We start from the raw sequence: 15,760 nt of genomic DNA on the forward strand, positions 1-15,760 counted from the left end.
TAGAAATATTTTTTTAATTAACCTCCCTATAAGAGAAGTTAGTAATGGAGTGTAATTGGGGAGTTAGTTGGAGTGAGCATTGATACTTACCTTTTGGGGGTGATGCTCCTCTGGCCCCTGGTCCATATGTAATTTGCCATCTTCTCCTTGATAAGACTGCATCTGCTGTGATTTTAACATGTATGTATGTATGCATGCATACAGCTTACAAGCGGTCTGCAAAATGCTTAAAAGTATAAAGTGACACCTAAAAAAGTACCACTTTTTGTACAAAAATCTGGCATCAATTGAACACCAGGGTGGTTAAGGAAATACTGAGAATCCCCTAGGAGAACATGGACTAGTCCACAATCTGTTAGATCTGTTACATTTGTACTACCTACAGTGACAGAAACATAGGAATAATTAATTTATAGTGCATTTGCTCTGGGACAAATATTTTTTTTTTTTTTATATGCATGCTTACAAATGTATTTTAAATGTTATGTTTGACAATATTGGTCCTTTTAAAAGATCTAAAATTGTATTAAGATCTAAAAAATAAATTGTATTAAAAGACTGGTACCAGATGAAAAAGAGCCATAACTATGGTGTCCTGTTTAATTTACATTGTGGCCTATTTTGTTTATTTGCTAGCATATTTTAAACATTTCTACCTGCTCTAAGTATACTCATATATAGGAAATTGAACTCTGCCTCTACAATGCTGCCTTTGTGTGTTTGAAACTCTGCATCACTCTTAGGGATGGGGATGGTCAGTAAGACGTGAATAAAGCTAAGTTGGTGTAAATTTTATTCAAATTTTTAAAAATGCCCTAATCAAATGCAGAAGCGCAAATTCTAGCTAAGTGAGCATATGGAGATGTCCAACAAACCTATGACTTTCACCTCCTTCAACACATTCAGCCCCAAAAATGACAGATGGCATGGTGTGAGGGGCAGCAAACTGTAAACATTGATTATAATCTGAGACTGAAGTGGTATATGTGTGCTTTACTGTTTGAAAAAAAAATGCTTCAGTCCCTGCCCACATGTATACACTTCTCTCAGATCATCAGAGCGCTCCACCACACGGCAGAATGTGGAATGTGTTTTTTCACAGATAGAGCCAACCACCTGTACACTTATCTGTACACCAGTACAAAGTGGGGTGTCACTCAGTTTACTTTTCAAGCAGGCTAGAAAGTTTGGAGGTAATACCAGTGATGCAAGAAAAGGGCATAAACTGATCATACATGGTTGCACAGATAAACTTAGAGACTCTGTAACAAAAAAAAAAGTTATTTTGGGGTTACTCACCTCAGTAGGGGGAAGCTTCTGGACCCTATTGAGGCTTCCCCCGTCCTCCTCTGTCCCACGGCGGTCTCGCTGCAGCCCACGGAACGCACAGCCGACAATTTGTCATGCTGTGTAATATTTACCTTTTCTGGCTCCAGCGGGGGCACTGTTGCGGCTCTCTGCTCGGAAATAGGCAGAAATAGCCGATCTCTGTCGGGTTCGCTCTACTACGCAGGCACAGGAGACTTGCGCCTGTGCAGTAGAGCGGACCGACAGTGATCGGCTTTTACCACCTGTCTCCGAGCGGAGAGCCGATACTGCGCTGGAGCCGGGAAGGTAAATATTTACATCACCGCTGTTCGGAAGGCCAGAGCGAGACCGCCGTGGGACACACGAGGACGGGGGAAGCCTCTATAGGATCCGGAGGCTTCCCCCACCCGAGGTGAGTACCCCCCCCAGGGGAACTTTTTTCGTTACAGATTTTCTTTCATCCAGTTGTAAAAACAACTTTGAATACTCTTACATGTTATGACTGCACCAATACTTAAAATGTGGGTCCAGCTTTTCAGAGAAATATTTTTAAATATTGCCTTTACTAACTGCAAGCTATAGCAATCCATACTGAAAGTAATTGTTTTGTTTCACTATTCAACTGAAAGGGAACCTGAAGTGAGAGAAATACAGAGGCTGCCATCTTCATCTTCTAATAATCAATACCAGTTGAGTGACTTCTGTGCTGATGTGAAGTCACTGGCCTAGAATGAGCATGCAGATCAGATGATTTGACTCTGGTCTGACTCCACTGGTTGTGTGCTTGTTGCAGCTGTGTGACTCAAAAACAACTAAAACCAAAAGTTTAGCCTGACAGCCAGGCAACTGCCATTGTTTGTGAGGAAATAAAGATGGAAACCAACATATTCCTCTCACTTCAGGTTCCCTTTAAAATCCCTGAACACGTCGTATACAAATGAACTTACAGGTGTTTGAGACCAAAGTCTGAATCCTTTTGAAGATAACACTGTTTTATTTGGAAGAAATCCCAATATGCTGTGCACACATTTTGTGGAGAAGGAAGAATTTTATGTTCCTGGGCATATCTTTCTGGTCACGTTAACATTTGGCCTACAACACTCACTCTTATTGCAGATTTTTTTTTTTTTTTTTTTTTAAGCCGCCTTTGTCTTTTATACATGGATATACAATACACAATTGTTGGAATATGGAAAGCACACTAAGGCCCAGTGCACACCAAAAAACCTCTAGCAGATCTGCAAAACGGTAGAGGTTTGTGAAGCAGAATTTAAGAGCAATTCTAGGCATGTTTAGAGGTTTTCTAAACATGCCTAGTGTTTTTGAGAGCATTTTTGTGAAGCAGATTTCATAAATTGTTACAGTAAAGCTGTTACTTAACAGCTTCTGTCACAAAAACGCCTGGAAAACCGCTCTGATGTAGCGTTTTTCAGAGCGGTTTGAGATTTTCCTATACCTTACATTGAGGCAGAAACGCATCTGCAAACCGCAAAAAAGCTGCAGGAGCCACGTTTGCGGTTTGCTAAAAACCTCAAACCACTGGTGTGCACCATCCCATTGAGATACATTAGCCAAGCGTTTTTACTAGCGGCAGCATTTTTGAAAACGCAACCACAAAAGCTTGGTGTGCACCAGGCCCAGGGCCGGTTTAAGCAACAATGGGGCCCCAGGGCAAAATAAACCTGGGGAGCCCCCCCAACATATACCCCGGAACAAAAATCGGCATTAGGGGACCTTTTTTGCTGCTGGTATAGTCAGGGTGTGAAGTCCCAATCGGTCAGAGCTCCACATTCTGGCTATCCCAGCCTGCATGGGGGACAAGGGGTTAAAAAGTTTCAGGAGGGGGGACCCCACATAATTAAAAAAAAAAAAAAAAAAGTACCCACACTCTAAGCATAAAAAAAAATTGGGAAAATAGGATAAAATGCCAGGAATCTTCATACAGCCATATTGCGGCTGTATAGCGATCCCTGGCCAAAGCGCTGCGGCTGCGTATAGACCCCCTGGAAACCCGTCAGGAAATTTATTGCGCTTTCGTTTGATGCATGTAAAATTACACTACCGTTAGGTTTGCTACTAAAAGTGACATTTACCGCATTTAAAACTAAACTTTTTTCCTTCTAAACTTTAAAATCGATTTTCTCAAAAACTATAAGGTCTTTTTGAAAAATTGTTTTTTCCTCTTATTCCTAATGATCTCCTTAACATATCCTGCAAATTTAGGGTTTCTAGCATTTAAGGTGGATTAGCTATTAACCATTAAAGTCGGCAGGTTTTTAAATGGGTTTGTTTGTTTTTTTCCTTTGAAACTTTAAAATCGATTTTCTCAAAAACTATAAGGCCGATTTGAAAAAAATTTTTTCCCTCTTGTAGCCACTGGGGGCCCCTACAAGCTCTGGGGCCCTGGGGCAGCTGCCTACTTTGCCTTAATGGTAGCGCCGGCCCTGACCAGGCCATAATCCTAACCCTACCCAGTTCAAAGCCAGACTTAGCCCGGTTGTTTGTAATCTAGATAAGATATTGAAGGCATTTCAACTTCATTAAATCAAATGACTGCTGTTTGTGGCCTTCTCCAGAAAAGAGACTGATACATTTTTTTTTTCTAAAAATGTATTTACACAGCTTTCCATGTTCTATATACATGCACAAAGAATATCACCCACAGGTATTGGGCCTTGATCCCTCAGGCAACGGTTCGAAGCTGAGTGCTGTATGGTTCTGTTGCTATGGGGGTAAATGAGGGACAATGGCATGGCATATGATGGAGGAGTTTCCAGCATAAAAGGTTATGAGGAATTCAATGCGCTCAGCTTAAATGATCCAGCACTCCACATCTCTCAGTACATAGTGTCCAAGGAGCCATATAGTGGCCACACACCATCCAATTTTATATATATATTTTTTTTTTTTATTTTATTTTTTTTTTTTTTGATTCTACTATTTCGATCAATTATTTCGCTCAAATAAAAAGGACAATTTTTTTCTCAGTGTACAAACACATACGTTCGATTTTTACATATTTGCAACAGAAAATGATCGAATTAAAGAAAAAAAATTGTAAGCATTCAATTTATTAGGTGTAATGATTTTCATTCACCCAACACACTTTTCATTTTATACACCAAAAACAATCTGATTTTTCAAACTTCAGATCGATTTTAATTGAAACAAAGGCAATTTTGATCAAATTTATCGATCTTTTTTTTTTTCTTTTCTTTTCAATTTTTAATACAATCAATAATTTTAATCGAATTAGGGGTAAAATCACACATAAGTGGATGGTGTGTGGCCACCAATAGACTCCTCGAATTCAGATATAAGAACATCCGGTATACAAAACAAGTTCACAAAATTTAAAGCAATAAGTGTTAAGGACCAGACAGTTTTTTTGCTCCTAAATTCTTCCAGAATTTCTTTCACTGGAACATAGGGGCCAAGCCCAACCCCTGAAAAACTAAGCCACTCCATAATCCATCCTCAACCAAACTTTATACTTGGCACAATGCAGTCAGACCAGTACTGTACTCCTGGAATCCTCCAAACTTAGACTCATCCAGCATGATTCCTCACTCTTGAAAACATGTCCAGTGGTATTGTGGTCTAAACCACTGCATCCAACACTTTGCATTTCATTTTGTTGGGTGAAGCTGCTTTGGCAATGGAAACCCATTCCATGAAGTTCTTGAAGCCATATGAAGTTTGAGGCTGGGAGCACACTTGGCAGAATTGCATGCGGTTTTTGGGAATACACTCCAATAAAAATTGCATGCAATTCTGTAAAATGTGCTCCCAGCCTCAAGCTCTGTAGCTGTTGGCAACTTCTATGCAATGCATACCCTAGTGTGCGCTGACTGCTTTGTGATTTTATGTGGCATGGCCCTTCATGGCTTATTTGCTTTTGTTCCCAACTGCATCTACTTTGCCATAATAGCTCTAGCAGTTGTCCATGGAATATTTAGTAGCCAAAAAATTACACAAATGGGACTTTTTGCGCAGGTGGCATCCTATTATAGTACTATGCTTGTTTCTGGTGTTATTCAGACATCAGTGCAGCCAAACAGATCAGTGGGGCTGCCAGGCAACTGGTATTGAAAATAAATATAACAGCATCCATATTCTTCTCACTTCAGTTGTCCTTTAATTTATTGCCATAATAGGAGGAGGAAGAGTAGCAGTAAAGCTTTGTACACACGTCACAAGGACTTGTGCAGGACAAGCCATGGGGGCATTGAAAGGGAAGGCCTTGTATTTTGATAGCGGGTTGAAAAAAAACCTATAAAGTTAGACAACAATAAAATAGGGGCACTGTACTTCAGGGGCGTAGCAATAGGGGTTGCAGAGGTTACGATCGCATCGGGGCCCTTGGGCCAGAGGGGCCCCGAAGGGCTCTTCCTCAACTGCAGTATTGGCTTTCTATTGGCCTTGTGCTCATAATAATCACTTCTACAGATACTATGAATACTGGTAATCATTAACAAGCTGTTCCCCATCCCCTTCTTGCACCTCTGACACTGTAGTTGCAATTGGCAGGTTTTGGTGCCCAGTATATATTATTATGTATAGAGTGCTTGGGGGGCCCCATTGTAAAACTTGCATTAGGGCCCACAGCTCCTTAGCTACACCACTGCTGTACTTCACCACAGCTATAGGGTTTCAGATGCGTGCTCGCTAAAGAGTCTGTTTTTACAGTCCGGGTTTGGAGCCTTTCCACGCAGGCGTGTCAAGCAGGGAAATGTTGCCTATTCCTTCTGTAGCTTGCCACCGTTATTGCACTGTGGTGTGATTCAGGACAGCATTTTTTGCATTGCATGGCTAAGCGATTCGGGCTGCGGCTTTGCAACTGCATGAGAAACGCCCATAGCACCTAGTGGAGAAAAGCCCAAACTGCAGCATGCCATCAGAAATAAACCAGAGTACGAATCTGACAGCAATCATAATAAGCATAATCTCCCCACTCGTATCGCATGGTGGTAAACACTGTGGTTTCTGCAATAGTGGTAATGGGCTCATAATAGATGTTAAAGGGAACCGGAGGTAAGAGAGACATGGAAGCTGCCATATTTATTTCCTTGTAAACAATGCTAGTTGTCTGGCAGCCTTACTGATCTTCTGGCATAAGTAGTCTGAGTCAAAACCCTGGAACAAGCTGAGTCAGAGTACCTGATCTGCTGCATGCTTGTTCAGGATCTATGGCTAAAAGTATTAGAGACAGATGATTAGCAGGACAGCCAGGCAACTGGTATTGTATAACAGGATATAAATATGGCAGCCTCCATAGCCCTCTCACCTTCGCTACCCTTTAATTTAAAGGATCACTATTGCGAAAAATTGTAAAATGTAAGGTATATGTAAACAAATAATTACGTTTCTTCCAGTGCAATATGAGCCATACATTACCTTTCTCCTATGTTGTGGTCACTTACAGTAGGTAGTAGAAATCTGACAGAACTGATAGGTTTTCGAATAGTCCATTTCCTCATAGGGGATTCTCAGGGTTTTATTTTCAAAAGCAAGTAAGTGAGTGGCATTGCTGTGTCCAGCTGCAAAAAAAAAAAGTGCAGCGAGCAGGGAAGCTGGTTAGCATCATCCTATAAATCCTTTTCAGTGTAGTTGCAGATGGCGGAGCACTCCTCACGTATAGTAGTCGGATGTGCCACGGAATACCCGGCTGCACTCCAGGTCATTCAGCAGTAGTAATCACAAGATGGTGACGGATCTTGTGATAAATCCTTTTCAGGGAATGCCTTTATAAAGAATAAAAGCCTTGCTGAGAATCCCCCATGAAGAGATGGATTTGTCCGAAACCAAAACCTGTCGGTTCTGTCAGATTTCTACTACCTACTGTAAGTGACAGCAGCATAGGTGAAAAGTAATGTATGGCTCATTGTACTCTGCAAGAAAAATACTTCTTATTTGTATATCTTTACACGCATTTTAAATTTTACAATTTTTTTATGATAGTGGTCCATTAATTTTAAAGCCTACATGCAGTTACAACACAGAGGTGTGAAAACTGTATTCGCATCCAACGGGCAATGAGTTCACATGCAGAAAACATGTAGAATTATTCTGAAACACAACTACCATAGAGACCGTCATAAAACGCTCAACCTCTGGCACTAATGACATCACCGCCGGAGGCGGGAACAGCTGGAACGCAGATTGACAGCAAAGTAGGTGTGGCTCACTGTGGTGCCCGGATGTGGAGGAGTGGAAATCTGACAACCTGGGGCGTTCTCTACATCCTTCCTCCTTCCATCACCATGGCAACCCCTCCTCCTCGGGTGATTGGCAGGCTGGGGTGGGCGGAGGTGAGTCAGTGTCGGGCGTGGATCAGAGCGGAGTGGGTGGGGGGATTGCGCGCTCCTGGGGATCTGCCCATCTAGCTCTTTCAGACTCCTTCCTCCCGGGTTCCAGTGCAGCTTCTCTACCATCCCCGGATCTCCCCGAGCAGCCCTCATGCTGGGGGTCTCGGCGATGACGAACAGGTAGGAGCGCCCGCAGTTCCACGATAGTTCAGCCTGTTCTACAATCTACATTGCGGCGTCTGTGTGCTGCGGGGGGCGCTGTGCCAGCCTACTCGGCGCACTTCAAACTTTCAGTTGTGACTGTTATACATTTCTGTGCTTGCAGCCTATTCCGGTGTTGTGTCTGGAAGTCCTCGTATGGTCGCAGGGCTCATAGTTGTGCAGATTGCTGTGACTCATGCATACATTGCACACATGTGTACACCCAGTGGCCAGTGTGTGTAGCCTGCTGCTGCGGCTGGGACTTTGTATCCTGTGATTCATTGGCGGTGTGATGGCATCTGCTTCTACCCTCAGCTGGGCTGGAGGGAGCTCCTCCTTGTACTCTCTACAAAAGTTGTCTGTAGCAGTATAGAAGCCTGGGAGACTTGGCATCTGGCATGAAAGGGGCTCCAGAAACTCTGTGCTGAGATTAGCAGTGTTTGCATGCTGTTTTCTTGCTTCTATTTATAATCAACAATTAATTAAAGTAAATCAACAATTAGGGTGCTTTCACACTATGACGTTGCTTTTGATGCGACGTTAAGGTCGCATAAAGCGCCCCTAACGCAACGCATGTTAGCTTTGAAGTTGGACGTTACATTGAACTGCGTTATGCGTCTCTTGATGTGTACTTTTTGACGCATACGGATCAAACGAAAATGGCGCATGCGGCACATTTAAAAAAAACAAAAACAAAACATTACTGAGCATGTGCAAACATCCAAACGCAGCCAAATACGAGTATAACGCACAGCATGCTTCACTTTCATTTAATGTGCAGCGTGGGTACTGTGAACAGCCCATTGATTTTTCGTTACTGTGAGTTGGGCTGCGTTACAGACACTGTAACGTGGGCCTTTAGTATTGGGAGAACCTAAAGTAAAATGTTAGAAGCTTACCTAGTAAGAGGGAAGCCTCTGGATCCTAGAGAGGCTTTGATGCTAGTCTAATTTAGGGAACCCAGCAGGAAACCTCATAGGAAACAGTTTTCCAATCACAGCACCCTCTACAGTATAAAGTGATTTGATCGGCCTTATAGTGTGAGCATGGTTTACTACAACCTATCTGAAACCTATACTGTCCATCCAATCAAGTTAGTGGAATTTCCCTATGAGGATTTCTGCTGTGTCCCAAAAACTAGACTAGCACAGAGGCTTCCTCTGTTCCAGCGCTGGGACCCCTAAAGTTCCACAGAGCTACCGCTCAGGCTCTGTGGAAAAAGCTCAGGCCGTTTGCCTCTGTGCTAGTGCGCAGGTGAGCTCCATCAACAAGGCTTGTAGGTCCTCAGTGCTGGAACGGCAAGGAGGATCCAGAGCCTTCCCCCTCAGGTAAGAACCAAAAGTTGGGCCATTTTTTTTCCTTTTAGGTTTACTTTAGGGTTCAGATCAGGTCTATCTTTTAGGTTTTTTTTTTTTTTTTTTTTTTTAGCTTGTTGAACTAAAAATGTATTTTTGTTAGTACAGCCTGTGTGTTTTTACCTAGAAAGCTACGTACACTTGCTGGAATTAACTTGGTGATGATAAAGACCACCTCGGCCGAGAAATGTGAGTGACTCCGGCCTGTGTACAGTGGTTGCCTGATGTTCGCTAAAGATCCAGTATGCCAGAACTTTAGCGATCTGTGATGCCTGATCGCTCCACCTTCCTGCAAGAATCCGCTTCTTCATACGCCACTCGTTCTTCTTCTGACCCCTCTATAGCAATAGATGCTTTGCTAGCCTGGAGGCTAGTAGAGCATAGGTGCAGTGTCAGTACTGCACTGTCACCTAAGGGATTGTGTACCGATCCCTGCCAGTAACAGAAAACCCTCTGTGGGTATGGGGCTTTCAGCAGGGGTCAAACTTGGTGGATTCGCAGGCAAAATGCGAATTATGTATTCTCTACAGGTCTGGTGTGATTTCTGGAAGCATCTGTGATCCGGGTAATGACTGGCAATGGAAATTGCATGTGATAAATTAACTTGCTGATGATAAAGACCACCTCGGCCGAGAAATGTGAGTGACTCCGGCCTGTGATAAAATGCACAAAAAACACATTGCCGAATTGCAGATGATTTCAGAAACTGTGGTAGGCCGATAGAGATACATTACTTGTGTATTTGTATGTAATTTCGCATTGTGGCGAAACGCATGCAGCGTCCCCCAAGTTTGACCCCTCGCTAAATATTCCCCCATGTCAGCATATCTAGAGCAAAATTGTTTTTAATCATAAGTTCTATTCTATTTGAGGTGACCCAATGGGAAACCTCATAGGGAACAGTTCTCCAATCACAGCACTCTATAACTTGTGTTGTAATTGGCTAAATAGTGTGGGCGTAGTTATTACTACAACATATTTGCAAGTTTGAGAGGGTGCTGTCCACCCAATCACATTAGTGGAATTTCCCTATGAGGTTTATTGCTGGGGCACCAAAAAGTAGACTAGCACCTAATCCAATACCTCCCTACAAGAAGAGTAGGAGTAAGTTTTTAGTCTGTAAAAAGACTGCCACTCACTGGCTCAGTTTCCATTTGTGTGATTCCTGCCTGTTTGCCCACGTGCTAATTTGGATGCGGTATTACAGCCCATTGCAATCAGGAGGCTGCTTCCTAATTCGCATGCAGGGAAAATATAGTGCACATGCCAATAGCAGTGCATGGCACAGCTAGAAGGTATCAGAGGCAATTTCACATCAGCACTGGTGCTGCTTTATGATTTCGGAACAGGCGTGGCAACCTAGTGGAAACTCAGCGTAAGGCTATGTTCACAGTGGTGCATTGCGACATTAACTTCAAATTGTAACATGGCTTACTGCACTGCACCACCTGTGCGGTAGGGGCAGTATGATGGCGTGTGGAATCGTAACGTACTGCATGCAATGCATTACTGCAAAGCAGTGAGGGTAGGAACACACTAGGCAGTGCGGGAAAGGTAGCGTTTTGCTGCATGTTTGTGTTTTTGTTATGTTTTTAAAAGCGTTTGCGATTCCGATATATAAATCAGATATGCGTTTTGCATGCAATTTTATGCAAATCACTAGGAAGTCAACAGGAAGCGGAAATACATCATCAAACTTTTTTTTTTTTTAAAGAAAAAAATGCATAAAAAACGCATTACCTCTGAGTCACCATTGATTTTCATTATGTATGTTTTAGATGCGTTTTGGTAAAATATGCAGCAAGACCATAGTTTTTAAAAACGCACATTTCAGAATGCAAATGTGTTTTTTCATGTAGCCCATTGACTTGCATTATATGCGTTTTCGTTGTGTTTTCCGCAATGCTAGAGTTTCTGCCTGTGTGTTCCTACCCTGAAGCATACTTTTCATTGACTGTATGCTTCACTGCATGCGACACAAAATGCAGATAATGTTCAGTAGGACTTTCCTGTTCTGTTGCGTTCTTTCGGTTACAGGGAATGCACCCACTGTAAACCTAGCCTAACTGTTAGGCTGCTTTCACAGTGGGACGTTACAGGCGCATGTTAGAGCAGCCTGTAACGCAGCCCAGCTCACAGTAATGAAAATCAATGGGCTGTACAGTGCCCACGTTGCGTTACAGTATAACGCTGGACGTTCAAAGAAAGTGCAGCATGCTGTGCGTTATAGGTGGTTTTAGCTGCGTTAGACTGTTTGCACATGCTCAGTAAGGGGAGAGTCCGCTATTGTTCCTAGCTACATGGCTAATTAATATTCACTGCACTGTAGTGTTGTCCAGATCATGAATGATTCAGATCTTTGATCCGGATCTTTTTTGTGAGTCGAATCATCCGGATCATCACAATGAAGGATTCGGTTCACAGTGGATGTCTGGAAGAAACAGGAACTGCAGCTTCTGTGCACAAGCACAATCTTCCTGCTGCATCTCTCTTCCCCATTAGCACCCTCAATGTGCCTTCATTCTCCTGCACCTCTCACTCTGCTGCACCCCTGCTTCCTGCTTCCCTAGTAAAATGATTCAAAGATTCAGCTCAAAGATCCGGATCCGGAATCATCCGAATGATTGAAAAGATCCGGACTTCCCATCTCTACTGCTGCGCACCAAGAGCCGCATAACGCAGCTCAATCTGACGTCCAACTTCAACACCACCATGCGTTGTGTTAGGGGCACGTTATGCGACCTTAACGTCCCCTAAAACGCAACGTCTTGGTGTGAAAGAGGCCTAACTGTGTAGCACACAGTTACAAACTTCAGGTATTTGGAATTTAAGAAGTGAAGCATTGGATTATGTAGTTGCCTGCAAGGACTCTTATGTTGCATCCTTATGTTTTAAAGAGAACCCGAGGTGGGATTGAAAAATATAATCTGCATACAGAGGCTGGATCTGCCTATACAGCCCAGCCTCTGTTGCTATCCCAAACCCCCCTAAGGTCCCCCTGCACTTTGCAATCCCTCATAAATCACAGCCACGCTGCTGACAAACAGCTTGTCAGAGCTGGCTGTGTTTATCTCTATAGTGTCAGTCTGCTGCTCTCCCCGCCTCCTGCAGAACTCCAGTCCCCTCCTGCATCCCTTCCCTCCTTGCTGATTGGAGGGAAGGGACGGGGGCAGGGACCGGGGCTATGCAGGAGGCGGAGGAGCAGCTGAGACTGACACTACAGATGTAAACACAGCCTCACAGCACGGCTGTGATTTATGAGGGATTGCAGAGTGCAGGGGGACCTTAGTGGGGTTTGGGATAGCAACAGAGGCTGGGCTGGATAGGCAGATCCAGCCTCTGTATGCAGATAACATTCTTTAAACACACCTCGGGTTCTCTTTAAGTCTCCACTCCCATACCCACTCTACCTAAGGGCTGGTGCACACCAAGAGCCATTCTGAGTGTTTTTAAAAATGCTTTGAAAAGCGTCTGGCTTTCTATGGGATGATGCACACCAGAGCAATTTGTTTTTTCCTCAAATGCAACTCTGGTCCTGCAACATTTTTGCAGATTTCTGAGGCGATTCAGCCTCAATGTCATGTATATGAAAGTGGAAAAGCACTAGATCAGAGCGATTTTCCAAGCGTTTTTGTTACAGGAGCTGTTCAGTTACAGCTCTACTGTAACAAAAAATAAAATATGCTACACTAAAAAAGCTCCAAAAAACGATAGGCATGTGTAGAAAGTCGCTCTGCACATGTCTAGAATTGCTTTAAAAAAAAAGCTTCAAAAAACGCTAGCGTTTGCGGATACGCTAGTGGTTTATGTGCACTGGCCCTAACAGCCCCAGAATCACTCCACTAATACCCATAGGGAGCCTAAAGCTGAGTACCCACTGATTACGGCCAGATGGATAAGGGATTTCCATTAACGAACAATCATTCCCTGAGCCATCTTGCTAAATCTGCAAGCGTTGTGTGTGTGGAGCGTCGGAAATTAATGATTGTTCGGAAATGAACGATTGTTTACATGATCGTAAAAAAAACCCGCTCAAGTCAATGAAAATCAGAAATTACTTCATCGGACATGTTGGCTGTTCAAAAACGAATGCCGTGGGTGGCGTGCATCATTAAACATTGTTTAAAGGGAAGGTTCAAGCAAAATAAAAAAAATGAGTTTCACTTACCTGGGGCTTCTACCAGCCCCATGCAGCCATCCTGTGCCCTCGTAGTCACTCACTGCTGCTCCATTCCCCCGCTGGCAGCTTGCCGACCTCGGAGGTCGGCGGGCCGCATTGCGTACATTTTTACACATTCCCGCTAGTGCAGGAACATTAACACATATATTTTTACGCATTACTGGTTCAATGCGTAAAAATGTACGCATTGAACCAGCAATGCGTAAAAATGTATGTGTTAATGTTCCTGCACTAGCGGGAATGCATAAAAATGTACGCAATGCGGCTCGCCGACCTCCGAAGTCAGCAAGCTGCCAGCGGGGGACTGGAGCGACTGGAGTGACTATGAGGGCACAGGATGGCTGCATGGGGCTGGTAGAAGCCCCAGGTAAGTGAAACTCATTTTTTTATTTTGCTTGGACCTTCCCTTTAACCAATTTTTAAAAAAATGATGTTGCATGATATTGTGCGAAAAATCGTTTATCACGCAAAATCGTTTGTGAAAATCGCTTAGTGGGTGTGGGCCTTCAGTTTCTAGAATAATGTTATCACCTGCTGAGCAGACTGCTTTTCATCTTTGTACTGCTCTGGATTCTGGCTGTCCTCACCTTGTCTCCTTCCTATAGTAAACAGTGGGAGGTAGACTCTGGCAGGATAGGCCTGTTACACTCAGCCAGTAACTACTTCCTCTCCTGTGATAAAAGATTAAAGGTGTGTTATGAAGAAAGGGTGAGAAATAAGTGCTTCCATGTAAAATATCTAAAAGTCTCTGTAGTAGGCGGGGGATTGTGTTGACAAAACTGGACTTTCCATCAAATACTATTCCTGGCAAGAAGCACCTTCATGACTTTATTACTGCAGCTAAGAGAGGTGATCAAAAACTTGATGGAGGCTGTTTCTGCGCTCCAGAGAAACTTGCAGAGAGAACAATCGCTCCATGGCAGAAGGAAGGTTGTTTACAACATACAGAAAAGCATACTTGGGTGTTAAAAAAATAAATAAAAATAAACATCTAAAAACTCTGATTACTCATTCATGCCTTCAGCGGTGCAGTCCATCTGAGAACACTGTTGGTGTTTCTAGTACTGTGTGGTGTGGCATTGCACATTCAGTTTACTGAATGTTTTATTTGTGTGAACAAGTGCTGTATATTCTGTGCAAAAGTCCAGCTAGTGCATGTGATCGCACTGCTCATACAATTGTATGGGCATGTCGCATCCCTGCAATGTAACGGATCATGTTGTCTAAACACACTCTTCAGTGCTTTTCTGGAAAATGAGTGCAATAGCATGTATGCAGCATAGTAATACTTTATAAATCATGTGTATGTTTTTAACATGCAGAGTGTTTGTTGCCTTATGTCTAAATTGTAGGTATCTATCTATCTCTATCCTTTTTTAGCGTGAAGGATCAAAAAACACACAGTCCTTTTACAGGCAATCCACCTTGCCTGTATGAACCTTAATTGCTTTACAGAAAAGGACATAGATTCAAAAAACGAGGAACGGGAGTGCAGTCGTATGGTATCAAAACTTTGTAGAAAAACTTTATTAACAGATATAGCAAAAAAGTATTAAAAGATGGTTTCTTCAATTCCATATAATTAATTACTCCCAAGGTGTAATAGAGAAACAACGCTGCTTCTTTGATATACTATTGATTACATGAAGATTAATTAATTATGTGGAAATGAAGAAACCATCTTTTAATACTTTTTTTTGCTATGTGTTAATAAAGTTTTTCCACAAAGTTTTGATACCATAAGACTGCACTCCAGTTCATCGTTATATGAATTGTAGGGTGGGCATTACCCAACGCACATAGTGTAAACTTAGCTTTAAATTGTGTATGTATGCTACATTGGTTTAAGCTATTTACACGTGCACAAGATGAAACTCGGCCATGGCGGCCAATAACGACCGTGCCTTCAGAGAATCTAGATTAGTAGACTACACAGGAGGTAACTATGACCTGTGTATGGTTATTTAGACTTTTTATTTTCAGTTCAGGTTCTCTTTAAACTTTAACTTAATCGTTATAGAGCATGGTACACACTATGCAATCACATCAACGGGTTGAAACTATTTCGCTTAGGTTTCCATTAGTTTTTTCTAATCACTTCTGTACAAAATCGATTGAAAACCTTATCAGATCTGTCAGAAACTAGCAATTCAACACATTGATGTAATGGGAAATTGTGTGGTATGTACTAGGCATTAGTTTGCAGATAGTATAGTAAGCGCTTACAGAAGACTTGCCATATGCAGACAAGCTCGTAGATTCTGCAGAACAATATTTGCTGAATGAGCCAATTGCCATACCATTCACAATCAATAGTATGTCAAATTTGTGATGGCATTTCTCTGACTGTGGATGAGTTTCCATGGTTACTCAAAACAGACCCAATCCATGACTCAAATTTTAACCTG

At 42.6% G+C, this 15,760-nt stretch overlaps 1 protein-coding gene across 2 annotated transcripts in view; it reads left to right on the forward strand.

Moving 5' to 3' along the window:
* The first annotated feature begins 7,546 nt into the window (after positions 1–7,546).
* Positions 7,547–15,760, forward strand: part of LIMS1 (LIM zinc finger domain containing 1) — a 139,718-nt gene continuing 131,504 nt past the window's right edge. The window contains exon 1 of one of the 2 annotated variants that reach the window (XM_068268288.1): positions 7,547–7,619. Coding sequence is in view for 1 of the 2 variants with exons in the window: in XM_068268287.1 (XP_068124388.1) it covers positions 7,768–7,796 (29 nt within the window). In the remaining variant the exon portion in view is untranslated. Of the gene's footprint in view, positions 7,620–7,639; positions 7,797–15,760 lie in introns of those variants that run through there. The other variant, XM_068268287.1, reaches the window with a different exon arrangement.

The sequence above is a fragment of the Hyperolius riggenbachi genome, chromosome 2 (genome assembly GCF_040937935.1).
Source record: "Hyperolius riggenbachi isolate aHypRig1 chromosome 2, aHypRig1.pri, whole genome shotgun sequence".
NCBI classification, from domain to species: domain Eukaryota; kingdom Metazoa; phylum Chordata; class Amphibia; order Anura; family Hyperoliidae; genus Hyperolius; species Hyperolius riggenbachi.